Source organism: Neovison vison, chromosome 9 (genome assembly GCF_020171115.1).
Source record: "Neovison vison isolate M4711 chromosome 9, ASM_NN_V1, whole genome shotgun sequence".
Taxonomy (NCBI): domain Eukaryota; kingdom Metazoa; phylum Chordata; class Mammalia; order Carnivora; family Mustelidae; genus Neogale; species Neogale vison.
The window spans coordinates 2652958-2669589 of record NC_058099.1 but is presented as its reverse complement, the minus strand read 5'-3'; the positions used below and the strand labels follow the sequence as shown (position 1 = coordinate 2669589).

Sequence of the window (16632 nt, the reverse complement as noted above, 5' to 3'; positions counted from 1 at the left end):
AACGGACGCCCTGCTTCCTGGCCCCCAGAGTCCTGGCGACAGTGACGCGATGCCCAAGTCCACGCTCCTGACATGGGGGCAATGATGAGAACTTGGGGTCGCCATGGGCCCCTAAGATCCCTTTGGAGAAGCCTGGGGGTGGCAGGAAACTCTCAGGCACAGGGACCGAAACCCAGACTCCTGGCGAGGAAGAGACTGTTCTGTCCGGTGGGGACTCGCCCACTCCACCCACGCCTCGGGGACGCCTCACACTCACCCCTTGTGAGTCCTTCTGAATTAGGAAGGAGAGGGAGGGGTACAAGTGGCTCAGGGAGGGGAGCAGGGCTCCACAGACCCGCGGGGGTGTGGGCGGCCTCCTTCCCCGGCAGCTTCCCCACTATCTCCGGGCCCTGAGATTCAACACTCCTGCCTTCGGCAGCTGCCCTCTGGTGTGCTCACCCCTGCTGGGCGGCCCACTAGTATCCCGCCGAGATGGGATCATTTCACTGAGTTTATGGCTCACCTGCTAGGTTCCGGGGACAAGACCCCATGGCCCTAAAGCATAGGACTGGCTCCGGGGCTGGAGGGGTCACCTGTGTAGGGTGGGGGCCGCGTGCATGGACTCTGGGCCTCAGCCTCCCCCTCTGTAAGATGGCACGATAATGTCTGCCTCCCGGGGCCGAGAGGCAGCTAAGTGACCTGTGTTAGGTTCGACCGTGTCCCCTAAGATTCAAGCCCACTCCGAACCTCCCTGTGGGATCTTCCATGGAAACGGGGTCTTTGCAGGTAAGATTAGTTAAGGTGAGGTCAGACAGGATTGGAGTGGGCCTCCTCCAATGTCTGGGGCCCCTGAAAAGAGGGCAGTGGGCACGGAGACACATAAGGAGGAGGCACATGAGGCCGGGAGCAGGGATGGGAGGGATGGAGCCACAGGCTGGGGGAGCCCAGGGATCCCCGTGGCCCCAGAAGCAGGAAGGGTGTGAAAGGGAGCCTCCCTCAGGGTGTCCAGCAGGAGCTCGCCATGCGGTTACCCTGGACTCAGATGCGGGCCCCCAGACAGGGTCAGGATGTCTCTGCCGTGTGAAGCCTGCGTGCGCCACGCGGTCAGCTGGCTTTGCTCTTGTCCGCGGGAGCTAACCGGGCAGCGGACTTGAGCAGAAGGACACGGGGAGAAAATGGGGACCACCCCTTTCCACCTTCCACGAGGGGGCAGGCAGCTGCTCCAGCGCCTAGCTCAGCCGCAAACCTTGCTCCTGAGGCCCCAGCCCCGCCTCCTCCAACAGACCCCACTGAGAACGCTGCCCCTGGCTCCTCGACCCCCCTGGAGGCGGTGGCCTTACCAGCCCCAGACCTGCCACGGCTCCCGGCTCCCTCAGGGCCGGAGGTGAAGGGCCCACCCCCTCCTGTCCCACGCGGGTCTCTGGCACTCCTCCTTCCTGAGCTGGGCGTGGGGGGTGGGTGGGAGGCGTGGGGGTGGGGGGCGCGGACCGGACGTGCACCTGCAACGGCAGCACCACCAGCGCCACGCAGATCATGATGACCACGAGCAGCTGAGACGGCCAGATCTTGGGCGTCACGTCGCCGTAGCCCACGGTGGAGAAGGTAACGATGCAGAAGTAGAAGGCCGTGAGCAGGGACAGGTTCTCACCTGCTCGCTCCAGGTGCTGGATGCCACAGGTCCTGGGGATCCGGGCCGTCAGAGGGCCATGAGCAGGGCCGTGGCCACCTCACAGCTCCCTGGGTGCCCCATCACTGGCCGGGGGACCCCCCACCCCACATGTAGTCCTGAGTCTGGCTCAGTCCCTGTGGGCTCTGTGTGCTCCCCCCCCGCCCCACGCCAACCGTCTGCCAGAGCCGGCACAACCCTACCCGTCGGATTCCCCCAGACATTCCCTTTCCTTCCCATAGCTCTTTTGAGGCCTCTGGAAAATGCACCCTGAAGTTCGTGCACTGGCTGAATGTGGGGCTGGGGGCCCGTGGGGGTGGGCATGTCCCGGCTGTGAGCCCCCACATGCCACCCCACCGGCCAGCCTTCTCACCCAGGAGGTCGGACAGGGTGCGGGGATTGTCCAGCCCCTCCTGGGCCTAGCTGGACAGCCCTGCTTCCTGTGCCTGTGACCCCAAGGCCCAGTCCCCAGACGGAAGGTGCTGCTGGCAGGACCTAGGGGGCCCATAGCACCCACCACGGGGTGCTCAGCACAGAGACGGGCTCAGAGACCATCCCCCAGGGGGACAGGCACAGGGAGAGATCAGGTTGAGCCCCCAGCTCTGCTGGACTGTGTGTGCGTTGGGAGGGCAGGGTGGGGGCAGCCAAGAAGCCTGTGGCCCTCCTTCTCTCTTTCCCAGACCTTGATGCCTGTCCTGCATCCTTGCCCGAGGCACAGGAGGTAGTGACCAGCTTCACTAGCACCGGGCAGGGCACATGCCCGGCCTCCTCTTAGAGGAGCTGGACTCAGGGCCCCGCTGGCTGCAAGTGTGGGCTCTGAGCCACCCCTCAGCCCTGGGCCGGACTGCCAACCGCCCCCCTGAGGCCTCCCTGACCTCCTGGACACGCAGGCGAGGGTGGCGGACCCCTGCAGGGCGCACTCACCCCGTGAACACCAGGCACAGCAGGGTGCAGAACAGGATGAGCACTTGGTTGAACATGGCCGACTGCGTGCGCAGGATGGCGCGGTGGAAGTCGTTCTGCGGGATGCCGGCCGGTCAGGGCCACAGCCTGGGACCCGCCCTGCAGCTGGAGCCCTTCCCCCCGGGCGTCCCAGGGCTCGGGAGCGAGCGAGGGGGTGTGTCTGCGGCCTGGGCCCCCCTGCGGGACACCTGCCCTCGGCCCTCTGCTCTCGGCGGCCCCTCAGGTCACCCGCAGTGGGGGGCTGCCGGGGGGACAGACCGGAAGGGCCTGGCTTCAGTGAGGATGGGGGTGAACCCTGGGGGGGACGGCTGCCCCGGGGGTAGCCCGTGTCCCGCTGCCGGCTGACCGCTTGGGAAAGGGGTTTTGGCCAGACACTCGACAGAGGGTCTGTCCGTGGGTCTGGGTCACGTGGGCCCGGTCCGCGTGGCCCGTTGGCTCCCGCCCCTCCTGCTGCAGCTGCAGGCAAAGCTCGGGCCTGGACCTCGGCTGCAGCACGCGGTCGCCGTGGGTCCTGGTCGGGACAGAGACGGGAGGGCCGAAACGGGCCTTCCGCTGTGACAGAGGTGGCGCGCTGCCGAGCCTCAGCCCAGCCTCCTGGGCACGGAGGGACGGTGGCCAGCTCCCTGCCAGGCCGGGAGCGTCCTGGGGAGCTCACACCCGGGGAGGCAGGCCACTGTGTGGCCTGCGGCTTACGATCATGTTTTCCAGGGCGTGCTTGGCCAGCCAGCAGTTCAGAAACACGGGGATGAACAGGTTCCTCAGGGGCGCCCAGAATATCTGTGGAGGAGACGGATCAGGGGGCTGGTGCTGGGGGGAGCCCCCCCGCTCCGCCAGGGCTCACCCACCGTCACGATGAAGGGCAGCGTGTTGATCATCTCCAGGACAAAAGAGATGCGGAAGATCTGCTCCCAGATGTTCCCCTGGGCGCCGTGGTGGCAGAAGAGAGACACAAACCAGCCAGGAGGTCAGGAAACGGGGTGGGGGGGACAAGCCGGCCAGGAGTGGGGTGGGGGGTCAGAGGGGAGGGTCAGGCGAGGTGGGGGTACTCACTTTGTAGCTGAGGTAAATGAGGAGCATGGTCTCCAGGAAGCTTATTATGGCCACGATGACCTAGGAGGGGCGGAGCCTGAGTGGGGCGAGGGGCAGCAGGCCCCCCCGGAGTCACGCCCCCACTCACCTGAATCGCCCACAGAGTCATCTTTCTTTCCACCCAAAGGATGGGCGCCCTGGGGAGGGAGGGAGGTGAGCCTTGGGCTGTTGTCCCCCAGCCCCCCGGGCATCTGGTGACCCGAGTGCTCCTTGGGAGGATGGAGGGCACCAGCCTTGCCCCCGGAGGCGACAAGGACAGGAGGGGAAGGGGAGGCTCCCCAGGAGAGGAGGCCAGGCCCGAAGCTGGGGACGTGGGGCAGGGCTGCAGGCTCAGGGGGGTCCCTCACCCTGGACAGGCTCACTGGGGCTCACCAAGCCCGGGGCTCCCTTCCTCCACTGCTTCGGGGGGTGCAGTCCAGTTGGGGAGGGGACAAACTGAGTGAGCAGGGAGCCAGAAGCCCTTCTACCCAGGGGGTGGCCGCGCCCTGGGGGACGCATCCTAAACTCTGAACCAGGCATCAGGGGCGCTCTGGGGCCACGGCTCTCCTTGGGTGAACGTGGCACACAGGGGAGCAGCCCCGCCTCACTCAGGACCCTCCCTGCTGCTGCCCCCCCACCCCGCCGCCGTCTGTGGGCTGAGCTGGAGTGGGGGGCTGCTGAGTCGAGTCACTTGGTGGGGCCTCTAAGTCTAACGCTGCCCCGAGGCCTCAGGGGCTCTCCAGGGGCAACCCGGTGCCGCCCCGCGCGCGGGCCAAGGCCACGTACCAGCCGAGGGGCTGGACCAGGGGACTCACCAGTTGATCTCAGAGGATGAGCTGTTGAAGGTGTAATTCTGCTTTGGGCAGCCCCAGCTGTGGAGAGAGAGAGGAGGCCCAGCCGAGGCCCCGAAGACACGCTTCCCAAGGCTGCCGCGGGCGCACACCACGGGACCGCCCTCTGCACCACACCCAGGGCCCGCGGACCCCCAGGCCGGCGGGTGGGAAAGCACCCCACGCTGGGACAGGGACGGCAGAGCCCAGGGAAGAGCTGGGGCTTCGGCCTGGTCTGACAGGAGGGTCTGGGGAGGGTCGGAGATGGAGCGCGGAGGCTCCCGGAGTCCGGAGCTGCCACACACACGGCAGGACGATGTGAGAGAGCCGGGCACGGACAGCGAGCTCCCACCCTGACGGCTGGAGTCGCACGTCTCTGGGTCCCTCCCAGAAACAAAGCTCTCCGCTGCCGCTGGATGCCCGGCCCCTGGGGAGGGGGGCGGGCGGGGCAGGCCTGCTCATTCTGCCCCAGGATGTAACCAATGCCAGGGGCCCTGACCGAGGGGACCTCGCTCTCCCAGAGCCCCGTGGTGACAGGCAGCTCCCTCCTCCTCTTCTTCCAAGTGACCCTCTTTCCCTGAGCCCGTAGATGCGGCTGGCTGTCCTCCCACCGGAGCCCCCCACCCCCGCCCATCTACCGTCCGTCCATCCACCATCCACCGTCCGTGTAACCACCATCCCTCCATCGGCTGTCTGTAATTCACCTGTCTGTCTATCCGTCCATCCAACCGCCACACACTCGTTCATAACTCATCCATCCGCCCCCCTACCCACCCGTCCCCACATCCCTCCACCGGCCCCTCCTCCATCCCTTTGCCCTCCCCCCTGCCCAGCCACATGCTGGGCACTGGACAATGAATATAATAGACCCGAGCCATGTAGGGTTGTGGAACCAGATGCCTCAGGGTGCGCCGGGGATGGGAGAAGGTGACGTGGACGCAGGAAAGCGGTTTGAGAGTCAGAGCCCTCAGTTTTCTCCCCGACACCCCACAGCCGGATCTGTGCAGCCCCCCGGGGTGAAGGCAGGAGGGGTTCCAAGGGAGCTGAGTGTGTGGCTTGGGGACACTAGGCCTGGGGCAGACAGGGGTGAAGGGCGGCTTGCCCTGTCCTTGGGCCCCAGCTTCCTCCCTGGCTCGGCCTGGGAGCCCGGTGGCTGCCCCTACCCTCAGGGAAGAGTCAGGAAGACCGGCTCTGCGGAGGGAGCCCGTCCCCCCGGAGACAGGGCTGAGCCCGCCCGATCCGGCTCTGCGGCCCTCGCGTGGGGCTGTGGACACCCGACTCAGCGCGAGCTCGGAAGAAGCAGAAACCGAGCCAAAGAGAAAACCGCAAGCAAGAGCCTGGTTCCAGACGCCGCCTCGGGAGAAGCGGGAAGGCTGCGCCTGCCCAAGGCAAGGGGAGCTCCGGGAATCGGGGCCCGACGCGGGAAGACAGGCTGGGCTGGAGACGAAGCTCAGAAAGTGGCCCCGGAGGAGACGCAGGGGACACGGGATCATCCAGAGCCGCACGCCCTGGTGTCGGAAGCCCAGGGACGGCAGAGGAAAGGAAGGGTGTCCTCTTCCAGGGCCCTGTCCCCTGGTCCAGCGTGGGAGAGAAGGGGCCACCCAAGGTGTCCCTGAGACCGCCAGGCACAGAGACATGATTCCGCCAGCCGGCCGGCGAGAAAAGCGGGCGTTCCCCAAGGGCGACCAGCAGAACCCGAAGCAGCAAGGCCACGCGGGGCATCTGTGAGCCTGCGTGACAGCCCAGACCTGGGGGGGCGGCGGGTGCCCCCTGCCAGGGACAGGGGTCCAGGAGGAGTCATGGCACCACGTGCAGCCCCGGGCTGGCATGTGTCCTGCCCCCCTCCCCGGCCGAAGCTAGCACCGAGCTGCTGGCCGAGCCCCTCCCGTGCTCCACTGGAGGCACAGCCGGCCACCGTCCACGGCCGGGGCGCCCTTGTCCCCGCGCTGAGCCCGTTGGTCAGCAGGACCCTGAGTGAGGACACAGGGAAGGCAGGAGTCCCCGAGGGGCCGGGCTGGGCTGGATGCCGGCGCACACCCCCCGCAGACCCCCACGGCCTTGGCCCTGGACAGCGGCCGCCCCTGCATCACCCACCATCCAATCCCCAGGGCCGGGTCATCAAGGAGCACGCGGACAATGTACAGCAAGCAGGTGAGCAGCTTCAGCGAGAAGTTGAACAGCCGGATCCTCAGGCCTGCGGGGGAGGGGTCGTCAGGGCTCCGGCACCACTGGAGTCCCGCGGTGACAGTCACTGCCGACAGCTCCCCTGTCCCCCGGGCCCCTGGGACCCCCTGGGCTGGGCTGCCCCAGGGACTGAGGGATTGCTCTGCGTGGCCGGGGGCTGCTACTGTCCTGCCCTACAGATGGGGGTGCAGACAGCTCCCCGGGCCACCCACTCCTCGGACGGGAGGATGGGAGTCTCGGGGGCACAGGGACGGGTGAGGCCCTGGGGGTACCGCCACCATCCTGTGTGCCAGGAAGAGTCTGAGGTGGCCAAGCTCCTGCTGGGGAAGCAGGTGGAGGGAACCTATAGGGGAAGGGTGGGGTTGCACCGAGGGGAGCAGGGAAACTTGCAGGGGGCGGGTAGGAGGGCCCCAAGTCCAGCCCCGTGTCCAGCAGGGGGCAGGGTCCCCACAGTTTCCAGGGCCCAATGCTGAGACCAGGGGCCTTCCCACCCTGCCCTGCGTCCACCACTCACTGGCATAGCCCCTCCTCTGCCCTAAGCCCCTGCCCTGCACAAGCCCCCTGGCTCAGTGACATCCCCCTCCTGCCCGCCCAACACTGCTGCCCCCGCAGGCCTTGCCCTCGCCCCTGCTCACTGGATCTCTGGTTTTTGATGAAGAACAGCTTGAGGCGTTCCTTGAAGGTGTTCTCATTGACGTAGAACTCCACCTGGACCCTGGGGGCGGGGAGAGGGCCATGGGGGGCTCTGGCCAGCGGGGGCTCCCCAAGGGGCCAGACCAGCTACCCCTGCACCTCAGGAGCTGGGCAAACAGACGGACAGAGGGCGTAGCAGGACAAGGAGGGTTCCCTCCCCCAGTGATCCATGCACCTGTGTGGTCCTGGCAGACCTGCCCGCCCCACCCTTGCAAAGCCAGTGGGCAGAGCGGGGGCCGGTCAGCAGCCACCTGCTTCCCACCAGGGCCCTTCAGGCCCTGAGTGTGAACACCCACAGCCCCCAGCCTTGCTGTCGCAGGCAGTCATTCACCCGGGTTAAATGCACCCTGTGTGGCTTTCAGCACGGGCTCAAAACATGCCAGCTCATCTATGCAGAATGTTCTGGAAGCTGACAGTTGCTCTTTTTGATGGCCCCTGGTGGCTGTGGCCTGAGACTTGCTGCAGCCTCCAGGATGGTCACACAGAGGGGCCGGGAGACGTGACCTCCCCTGCAGCCAGCACAGGGTCCCTCCAGCCCCGGCTGCCCTCCCTCCCTCGGGCTCGCCGATGCCCACAGGCCCCCAGTCCTGCTCAGGCTCCCAGTGTCCTGGGACGGACCGTAGCAGTCAGCACATCGGTGAGGGAGTCGCTGTGGGGAAGGGCCATTTGGTCCCCCGTGGTGACACAGGGCCTGGGGCAATGGGCCTCTGGCCGCCACAGCTCTGGCCTCACACAGCCCCCCCCCCCCCCGGAGCTGCTCTGCCCCGCGCGCTGGCCTGGCGGGGGTTTCAGGATCCCCTGGCATAGAAACTCCAGTGACGACAGCAAGCAGGACAGGCGGGCGTGGTCCTGGGACCAGGGATCCCATGGCAGGCAGCCTGTCCTCCTGCTGGCCTCCTGGCCACTGCCCACCAGGGCAGGGGCTCCGTCACATGGCGGGTGGGCTGTGAACCGAGGCTCTGGGCACCCCCCTGCCGCCGGGGCAGAAGTTAGCCCTGCTCTCGCCCTGACGGGGTGGGGCTGTGGGGCCTGGGCGGCATCTCCAGGAAGCGTCTGCAGCCGTCCTCGTTCCCCAAATGCTGCTCTGGGCAGAGTACACGCGGCATAGACTGGAGGCCGTCCGCACCGGCCCTGGTCGTGGGCCCTCGGGAGGGGCCTCGGACTGGGCACCCGCACCTCCCTGCCCTGCTCTGGTCTGGGGGCCTCGGCGCTGGCCACTGTGGCCTCTGCCGGTCACAGGGCTCAAGAAGGGCCCCAAAGGAGACAGGGGTGGTGTGGGCCCCTCTCCTCTCTTGCGTCCGGTGCAGAGGGTCCCCCGGCCACAACCTGGACTCCTGGAGCCGAGCAGCAGGAAGAAGCTTCCATAGACCAGGGCGCTCCAACCTCAGAGCCAGTGGCCAGTGCACTTCCTGGTACCCCAGCACACGCCCTGAACCCTGACACACGCCCATGGTACCCCAGCACAAGCCCTAAACCCTGACACGCTCTCTGTTCCCCAGCACACGCCCACGGTATCCCAGTATACCCTCTGTACCCCAGCATATGCCTCCTACCCCACTGGACCCCCGCACAGGCTCGTTTCCTCTCTCCCCTTGGAGCGCTGCCTCCTGCTCTCTGGGCTTCCTTCAGGGCCCCTGAATCCCATCTTGCCCTGTAGCTGTCACCTGGTGCCGGGTTGGGGGCCCCCGACAGTCTCTCTGGGGAGTTGGTCAGACAAGCCCGGTGGGGCCTGTGCCCGGTCTGGTCACGTCAGGAGGACAGATGTGACTCAGTAAGTCCGAGGGTCTCCCCAGGGCCCCATAGCACCCAGCTCAGGAACACACCCTCCCCGCCACTCTGGCCCCGTCCCAGCGAAGCCTTGACATGGGTCTCCCCACACCACCTGTGCCGTCCACTCTGGCTTGTCCCTGGCCAGCAAGGCCCTGCCTGCCCTTGGGCACTGGTAGCCATTGGGCACCTTCCTCCTCAGCTTCCCAGGGCACGGACTGTGCTGCCCTCCTACCCCCACCTGCTCTGGTCCCCTCCCTCTCCCCCAGACTCCTTGGCCATCCCACATCCCAGCTCTGAATGTGCGATGCCCCAGGGCTGGTCGCCGGTGCCTCTTGACGCCCACCAGACTGGCTTGTGCAAGGTGACTTCGAAACCCCCGCTCTCCTACGATCCCCCCGCTGCCCTCCAGCATCGCCCCTTGGGGTGTTGCTCCCTAAAGCAGCCCCTCCCCAGGCCAGAAGCAGCTTCTTCCCCCACATCAGACCTCAGACACACCTCCTCCCGGGGCCTTCTCCTGAGTGCCCCTGTTCTCTTCCTTCCAGGGGTCCCAGCACTTCTGCCTCCCCTGCCTGTTCCTTCTGGAAGGCTGGACTCCAGCAAGTGAGACAAAGGGCAGGAGGCTAGAGTCCCTAGGTCCTTCCCGCTCTCTGTCGGGAAAACCCAGGGGGCCCCTAGCTCCTTCCCTGGCACCCCGACCCTAACCCCACCTGGCCCCCTGCCCCTGCTTCCCACCAGCCCCTTACTACGCGGGAGCTTTTCCCGATGGTCCCCCACTGCCCGGGCCCACGGGGTCAGGACCGCCGTCCCTGGAGGCTTGTTGGGCCCCGGACACCGTTGCTTCCCTCCCCTGCTCCTGAGAAGTGGAACCCTAATCACTCCTTGGCCGGCCCTTGTCCCCTTGTGGGGCAGCTGCAGACACCCATCAGGACAGCCCCCAAGGCGGTCGGTGGCCAGCAGCCAGCGGCCTGTGGATGGAGGCAAAAAAGGCTGGTGGACGTGGCCTCGTGGACCAAGCCTGCAGGGCTGGGGAGCATAGGAAGCCGCCTGAGCTTTTAATTTTTCATGAGCTGCGGCTGCCCACTTCTAGCCCGGCCGCGAGAGTGAGCTCCGAGCTGTCCGTACCCCGAGGTACAGGTGCTGATGAGTGCGATGAGGCCCAGGGGGCGCGGGCGGTCGCAGGAGGAAACGCCCGGGCCCAGCTGCCCGGCCCCGAGCCCCCAGGGCCCCCGCAGGCTGGGCCCGGCTGAAGGACGCGCTCTGGGCTCGGCGAGCTGGCGAGAAGACGCGAGGGGCCCCGGGGCCACAGACAGTCTGGCCCTCCTGAGGCCGCTTTGCTGTCCGGCTGCTCACCCGCCCCTGCCTGAGCCCAGGCCTCCTCACCTGGGGAAGGAACAGTGACGGGACCGTCTGCCACATTGTCTCGAGGGAGCCAGGCCTGGGCTGTTACCTGCCCTCTCTGGGTCTCAGGCTGCTTCCTGGGAAATCTGGCAAAGCGTTCATTCCCGGATGGAGGATTAAGTGACTGATGGCCCCTGTGCACGGCCTGGGGCTTGGCACCCCCACCCCCCGGATTGGACTGATTCGGGCCGCCCATAGTGGCCCGCTCTGGATCTCACACTGCCCCAGAGAGATGGGCCCTGGGCCGTAAGTCCGCACGTGTGGCTGCAGATGGGGCGTGGCTGATGCCCTCCGTGGGCAGGGCTGTGACCCTGGCTGGGGCCACCCCATCCCCTGATGGCTGGTCCCACTGTGGCTCAAGGCCCTGGGAAGGGGCTGGGGACCGAGCTCCCAGGAAGCCGCCCACGGGAGAGCCGGGAGAGGGGCCCTGGGAACCCACACACGGTGCGGTGGTCTTGGGGCGGGGTCTCAGCCCCCAGGGGCCAGCAAACTCCGCCTGGACACCACAGGCCGGGACGAGCAAAGAGGTCGACCTTTCTATGCATCTGGAGGGGAGGACTGGGCATGACCGAGGCCCCTGCTTCCCGCTGCCAGGGGCCCAGGAAGAAGGTCGGAGGCAGGGGTGTCCCTCAGGCTTGCCGCGGGTGGGCCTGGTCTGGGGCCCAGAGGCTGCGGGGAGTCTGAGGCTCAGACAGCTGGGGTCGGGCCACCAGCCCTGAGGACCGGACGGGCTAAATGTGGGCCCCGTCCCTGGGACAGTCCTCAGTCCTCAGAGGTGAGTGGCTCTCAGGCTGGTGAGGACGGGTCCAGGCCGAGCAGACAGAAGGGCCATCTCGCTGAGTCCCACTGTGGGGGCCTCAGAGACTCCCAACCACACTCATCCCGCCATGCACGGAGAGGAAGTTCTCACAAGGCCCGAGACTGGCCAGGACCACCCAGTGGTCAAGGCATTGGGGTCTCTGGGATCCCCGTGAGACCAGGGCCTCGTGAATGTTTGGGGTGGAGAGTCAGTCCCCAGCCTGCTCTGCCGCATCCCCAGCCAGCTCGTGTTTGAGGGAGGCCCACCGCCCTCCTGGGCCCCACGGTCTCGCCCACGCTGGAGTGGACCCATGCAGCCCCCCTTGTGCCGGCAAAACAGCTCAAACTTCCCTTACCTCGTGCCAGGACAGGACCCACCAGGCAAGGGTGGCTGTCCAGTGGCGAGGCCGGTCGAGGGGAGGCAGGGGGCCGTCCATCTCCCCGATGCCCAGTGGGCTGCCGGGTGAACCGACAGGCAGGCCCTGGGGAGCCCTGGAAGGCGGCTCCGGCATGGATGGCCTGTGCCGGGAAGCTCCAGAGGCAGGCCCTGCCGTCAGCCAGAGGGGAGGGTGGCCAGACACCAAACCCGTGGCCACAAAACCGTGCCCTCCCGTGGGGCCGAGATCCTACTGCCCGCTTCCCTTGGCTCGCCGCCGCGTGCGGCCGGCGCCACCGGCAGGTGCCCGGGAGCTCCCTCCACACCAGAACCCGCGGACGGACGGGCAAGGGACAGGCCGGGGCCCAGGCCTACCTGCCAAGCTCGAGGCCAGCTACTCTGACCAAGGGCAGGGCAGGTGAGCAGCCCAGGGGCCCAGCGCAGGACAGATGTGGGGCTGGCGGTTCCCCCGCGCCCCAGCTTTTCCTGAGGCCTGTGGGCGCGGAGCCGGGTGTGGAGGCACAGGGCACTGGCTGGGGTGTCTGTGGGGCGGCGGGGCACGAAGGCTGCTTTTGTCCTCGCCACTCCCATCCCCCAGCCCCCAGCCTGCAGACCCGCCTGTGGAGGGCGGGTGGCCACATCCTTCCCGTGCCCCAACCCTCACCGGAGCTGAAAGCTCTCCTCTAGCGCCTGCCCGCGGCCAGGGACCAACTGCCGGGGACACCCCTGGGTGGGCAACCTGGAGGAGCAGAGCAGCAGGGGGAAGGGGAAGAAGGGGGTGGACAGTGGCTTCTCAAAACAGCAGAGAAGCTCAGCCTGGGCCTTTCGGGTAGGGTGGTCCCGCCTGGGGCCTGCTGCGTGCCTGTCGGGGAGGGCCCGGTGTGGGTACCCTCAGCTGGGCGGGGGCCTGGGAGAGCCTCTGTGGGCCTCTGTGGCCCAGGGCGTCTGCTCTACCGGTGACGACTCTGGGGGGTGGGTAGGACTTGTAGCCTCGGCCCCTCGGGGGGCTGCACACAGTCCACATCCCCCGGGCAGCCTGGGGTGCCCCAGAGAGCCCTGCGGGCAGTGGACCCCCCCCATTACCCACTGCACCACGGGGGCCTGGGCCGGCCCGGCCTCCTGGCTCCCACACTCCAGACTGGAGAATCCCAGCCCCAAGCCTCGCTGCAGGGAGAGCGTGGGCAGCGGGATGCACTGAGGGAGGGCGACCGTGTGAATGGATGAAGTCAGGCTGCACTTGGTGGCCACACCGAACGCCGTGGGCCTGGGCAGGATGTGGCCACTCTGAGGATGACGTAGGTCTCCCCGGCCTCAAAGCCACCCTCCACCTGACCTAGATCGGCGCTGAGCCCAGGGACAGCCTTGTGCCCAGGGCCTGGACCAGCGCACATGGCCCAGGCTGGGTGAGGCAGGAGGGTCCCAGCAGTCGTCTACGTGCCTGTCCCCATCCAGGCAGAGGCTGGGGGTCCCCGCCTCCGGACAGCCCTGTTTCCCACTGTAGGGCACCGCCCCGGGGACTCAGCCCACGCTCCAGCCCTCAGGCCCACATCTCCTGTTGGTGCGGGGAGGGGGTGGCCGGTGCCGCCTTGTGCCTGCTCCTGCCTCGAGTTCCCCCCCGCCAGAGTTGGCAGGGCCCGAGCCCCTGTCTCCCTAGGGTGCCGTGGGGGCCAGGACCCCTGCCCGTTCCCGCGGGCGTCCCTGCAAGCACTTACTGAGACAGAGAGGACTCCAGGCTGAAGTCTTCCACGTGAAGCCTGGGGACAGACACAGGCGCTCACGTCAACACGGAAGACGGATGGACGGAGGGCCTGGACTCCTGGACCAGGCGGGTCACGGACACTCAAGGAGGCGCTGGGCAGGGCCCGAGGGAAGCGGGGCGAACCCATGGGCACGCACCCCTCCCCGACCCACAGAGCCCGCAGGCGGCAGAGGGGCCCACGGGACGCAGCCTGCAGCGGGGCAGTGACCGTGCCCGGAGACCTCAGTGCCCTGGAAATCAGCACAGCGCAGGCAGCAGCCGGCACATGCGTCCCCTGCCCAGGCCATACCCCACCCAAGGCCAAGGCCACCCTCCTTCAGCCCAGGGATTAGGAAATCAGCCCATTCAGCGAGTGCTCACTGTCCCTGCTCCTGCCACGTCTGCCCCCGGCACCACAACCCTGGCTCCAGGGAAAGGCACTGTTAGCCCCACTTTTCACCTGGGAAGCCGACTTGGCGAGGGCCAGTTCCCACATAAGGCGCGACAGTCAGGGCTCCTTTGTCTCATGGCCACCCACCTGCCCTCTTCTCCCTGGCTCTCTATGGGCCACAGAGCCCATGAGCCCTGCACACTGACCTCCCAGAGAGAGGACAGTCTGAGGCTGGGTGCTGATGCTTCTTAGGGGGTACCCAGGTGCACCCCCTCCACTGACCAACCACCACACGGTGGCTGCCCTTTGGGCCGCTTGCGGAAGGGTTCTGCCAGCCTGGCCACACGCAACTGACCCCAACACGGCTGGGCCTGGGCTGGAGGGGAGGCGGGTGGGAGCTGTGGAGCTCTGGGAACCGGCCCCTGGGGGGCTGGCGGGGGTCTGTGTGTGTGTGCCGAAAGTCTACTCTTCTCTGATGACATGCTCTTAATCCTCAAAGCAGCCACATTCCAGAAGAGGAAACATGGGTTCAGGGAGGACCACTTCTTTCCCAAGGCCACAGGCAGGAGGAAGGAGCCGGCCTGTAGGGCTGGGGCAGTCCCTCACCATGGGCTGGCACTAGCCGCCCACCCATTCCCTGTGGGTGGGCAGGCTCCTCTCCCAGCGCCCAGCCCGCAGCTCCTGGTGCTGGGGTGGGCAAGGTGAGGCCACAGGACGCTCTGGGAACAAGGTCTGGATGGGGTGTGCGGAGGGGCTGGGCCCCCCATGGAGCAGCGGGAGCCACGGCTGCACCAGGCCTCAGCCTGGAGTCACTGGGTGCTTCCGGCAGAGTCTACATGTTTGCTCAGATTCCCTTTCATAGGCCCCGGCACTGCCCCAAGCCCCAAGTTGGGGCTGTCCCAGGAGTCTGGCAGGGCCACAGCCGTGGTGGTGGAGCCAGGAATTCATGGAGAGTGGGTGGCCCTGGGGGGGGTTGTGTGGAGGGTTGGGGTTCCTGGAGGAGCATGAGGGCCACAGGAAGGGGAGGAGGGCGAGTGCACCTGGGGGGAGGGAAATCTGCCTGCCGCTGTTGGACTGAGACAGGCAGGCTTGGGGTCAGGGCAAACACGAGGGGTCCTGGGAAGAACAGCAGGAAAGCAGGACCACACTGGAACCCCGAGGACCCCCAGATGTGGCCGCGACGCTCGGGGCTTGGCGCACCGCGGGCCTGCGCGGGAGCGCGGAGTGAAGGTGTTTTCTGCAAGTCCTTGCTCCCCTTCCCTCCTCAGCCCCAGTTCACAGATGCTCCCGGGGCCCTGCATGCGGGGATGGGCCCTGCCCCTCCAGGCCCCTCCTCAGTGGTCAGAGACGCAGCGGGGAGGGACAGACTGCGCCCAGGGGCCGCTTAATGCCGTCCCCACCTGGGCTCACAGGGAAGCTAACCCAGGCCCGGCGCAGGCAGCCACCTGTTCCGGCCCCGCCCCCGTCAAGCCCCGCCCCCACACCGCAGGCCCCGCCCCCCGAGGGCCGTGGCGGGCAGCTGGAGTTCCCCTCTACTCCCTAAACCCTGCCTGTCAGCCCAGCTCAGAGAATCCCCGCCCCAGGATGTCCCCTCCCCTGAACTACCAATGGGGGGGGGGCACAGACAGGGGCACGGCCAAGTGTAGGACTCCTCCGCCCAGGCCCTCCTGCTCCCCTTCCTCCCTGGGGACCCCCTTCCTCTCCTTCTGCCCTGCAGACACCCTGGCCTCCACCTGCCGCCTCACACCGGGCCTGATATCCATTCTGGCCTCTGACCTTCTGCTCCTCCCCTCCCCTCAGAGCACCCAGACCCACAAGAGGGTCCTGCCCCTGGAGTTCTCCTGGTTGTGCTTCCAGGTGCCCCAGACTCAGCTGCCCACGGGGCGCCCCTCACACCCGCCCCACTCCCCACAACTCCCACAGCCCCCGACTCTCTTTCCTAGATCTGCAGCCCTTCCCTGCTCACTGGTGCTGCCTTCACGCCTTCCAGGCTGCCCCGCCAGGCGTCCCCTCCGAGGATACACCAGGGACCCCTCCTTGGGTGCAGAACCCAAACCCCGGTGGAGGGCGTTCCCAGTAATCAGGCCCATTCTCTCCCACCCTGTCTGCCTTTCCAGGTCAGCCTCCCTGACCTGCCATAGCACCTGGGAAGAACAAGGCCACCCGGTCCCGGGGTCGCTGGGGGCACAAGGAGGCCCCAGAGAACAAGGCCACCTGGTCCTGGGGTTGCTGGGGGCACAAGGGGGCCCCAGAGCAGCGCGGACGCCTGTGGAGGGTCCACTGGGCCCCCTGCTCAGAAGCTCTTGAATGACGGGCTGCATCACTCCAACCCCCAGATCCAATCTCTAACCATTGTCCCCCTCCCACACCTGGCCTCACAAGGCATTGAGGGGGCAAGGGACAGAGGAAAAAGGAGGAGACCCATGAGCTCTGAGCCCAGGGAGCCTAGGCTGGGTGTGTGCTGGGGAGGAACCCATGCGGGCCCACAGCATCCCTGTGACCAGGGAGCACTGTGTTGGGAGTGGGTGGGTGAGGGGCTTGGGCATGGGGCTGGGAGCAGGACTTCCCTGGGCCCCGCGGCCTCCCCAGCACTGGTGAGGCATCCAGAAGGTTCTGGGCCACCCTGCGGAAGGCTCATGCCGCCAAGTGGCCGGAAGAGCTCTGGATGGCCGCAGTGGGCCCAGGCATGCAGGTGAGACCGACTCCGATGCCGCGGCCCCTCGCTCCCTGTGACAACCGTCTCCAGCCCCCGGACCCTGGGTGCCGGGTGCTCGGTCA

The 16632-nt window shown here is 67.3% G+C and overlaps 1 protein-coding gene across 4 annotated transcripts in view; it reads right to left on the bottom strand.

Annotated features, from left to right (window-relative positions):
- The window catches only part of KCNT1 (potassium sodium-activated channel subfamily T member 1), a 50170-nt gene that overhangs the window by 17735 nt on the left and 15803 nt on the right, over positions 1 to 16632 (bottom strand). Inside the window, exons 2-10 of one of the 4 annotated variants that reach the window (XM_044264521.1) lie at positions 7326 to 7405; positions 6601 to 6700; positions 4492 to 4548; positions 3786 to 3834; positions 3659 to 3718; positions 3454 to 3528; positions 3302 to 3385; positions 2570 to 2664; positions 1479 to 1659 (exon numbers count right to left, since the gene is read on the bottom strand). In XM_044264521.1, coding sequence (XP_044120456.1) covers positions 1479 to 1659; positions 2570 to 2664; positions 3302 to 3385; positions 3454 to 3528; positions 3659 to 3718; positions 3786 to 3834; positions 4492 to 4548; positions 6601 to 6700; positions 7326 to 7405 — 781 coding nt within the window. Of the gene's footprint in view, positions 1 to 1478; positions 1660 to 2569; positions 2665 to 3301; positions 3386 to 3453; positions 3529 to 3658; positions 3719 to 3785; positions 3835 to 4491; positions 4549 to 6600; positions 6701 to 7325; positions 7406 to 16632 lie in introns of those variants that run through there. The other 3 variants (XM_044264522.1, XM_044264523.1, XM_044264525.1) reach the window with 3 other exon arrangements.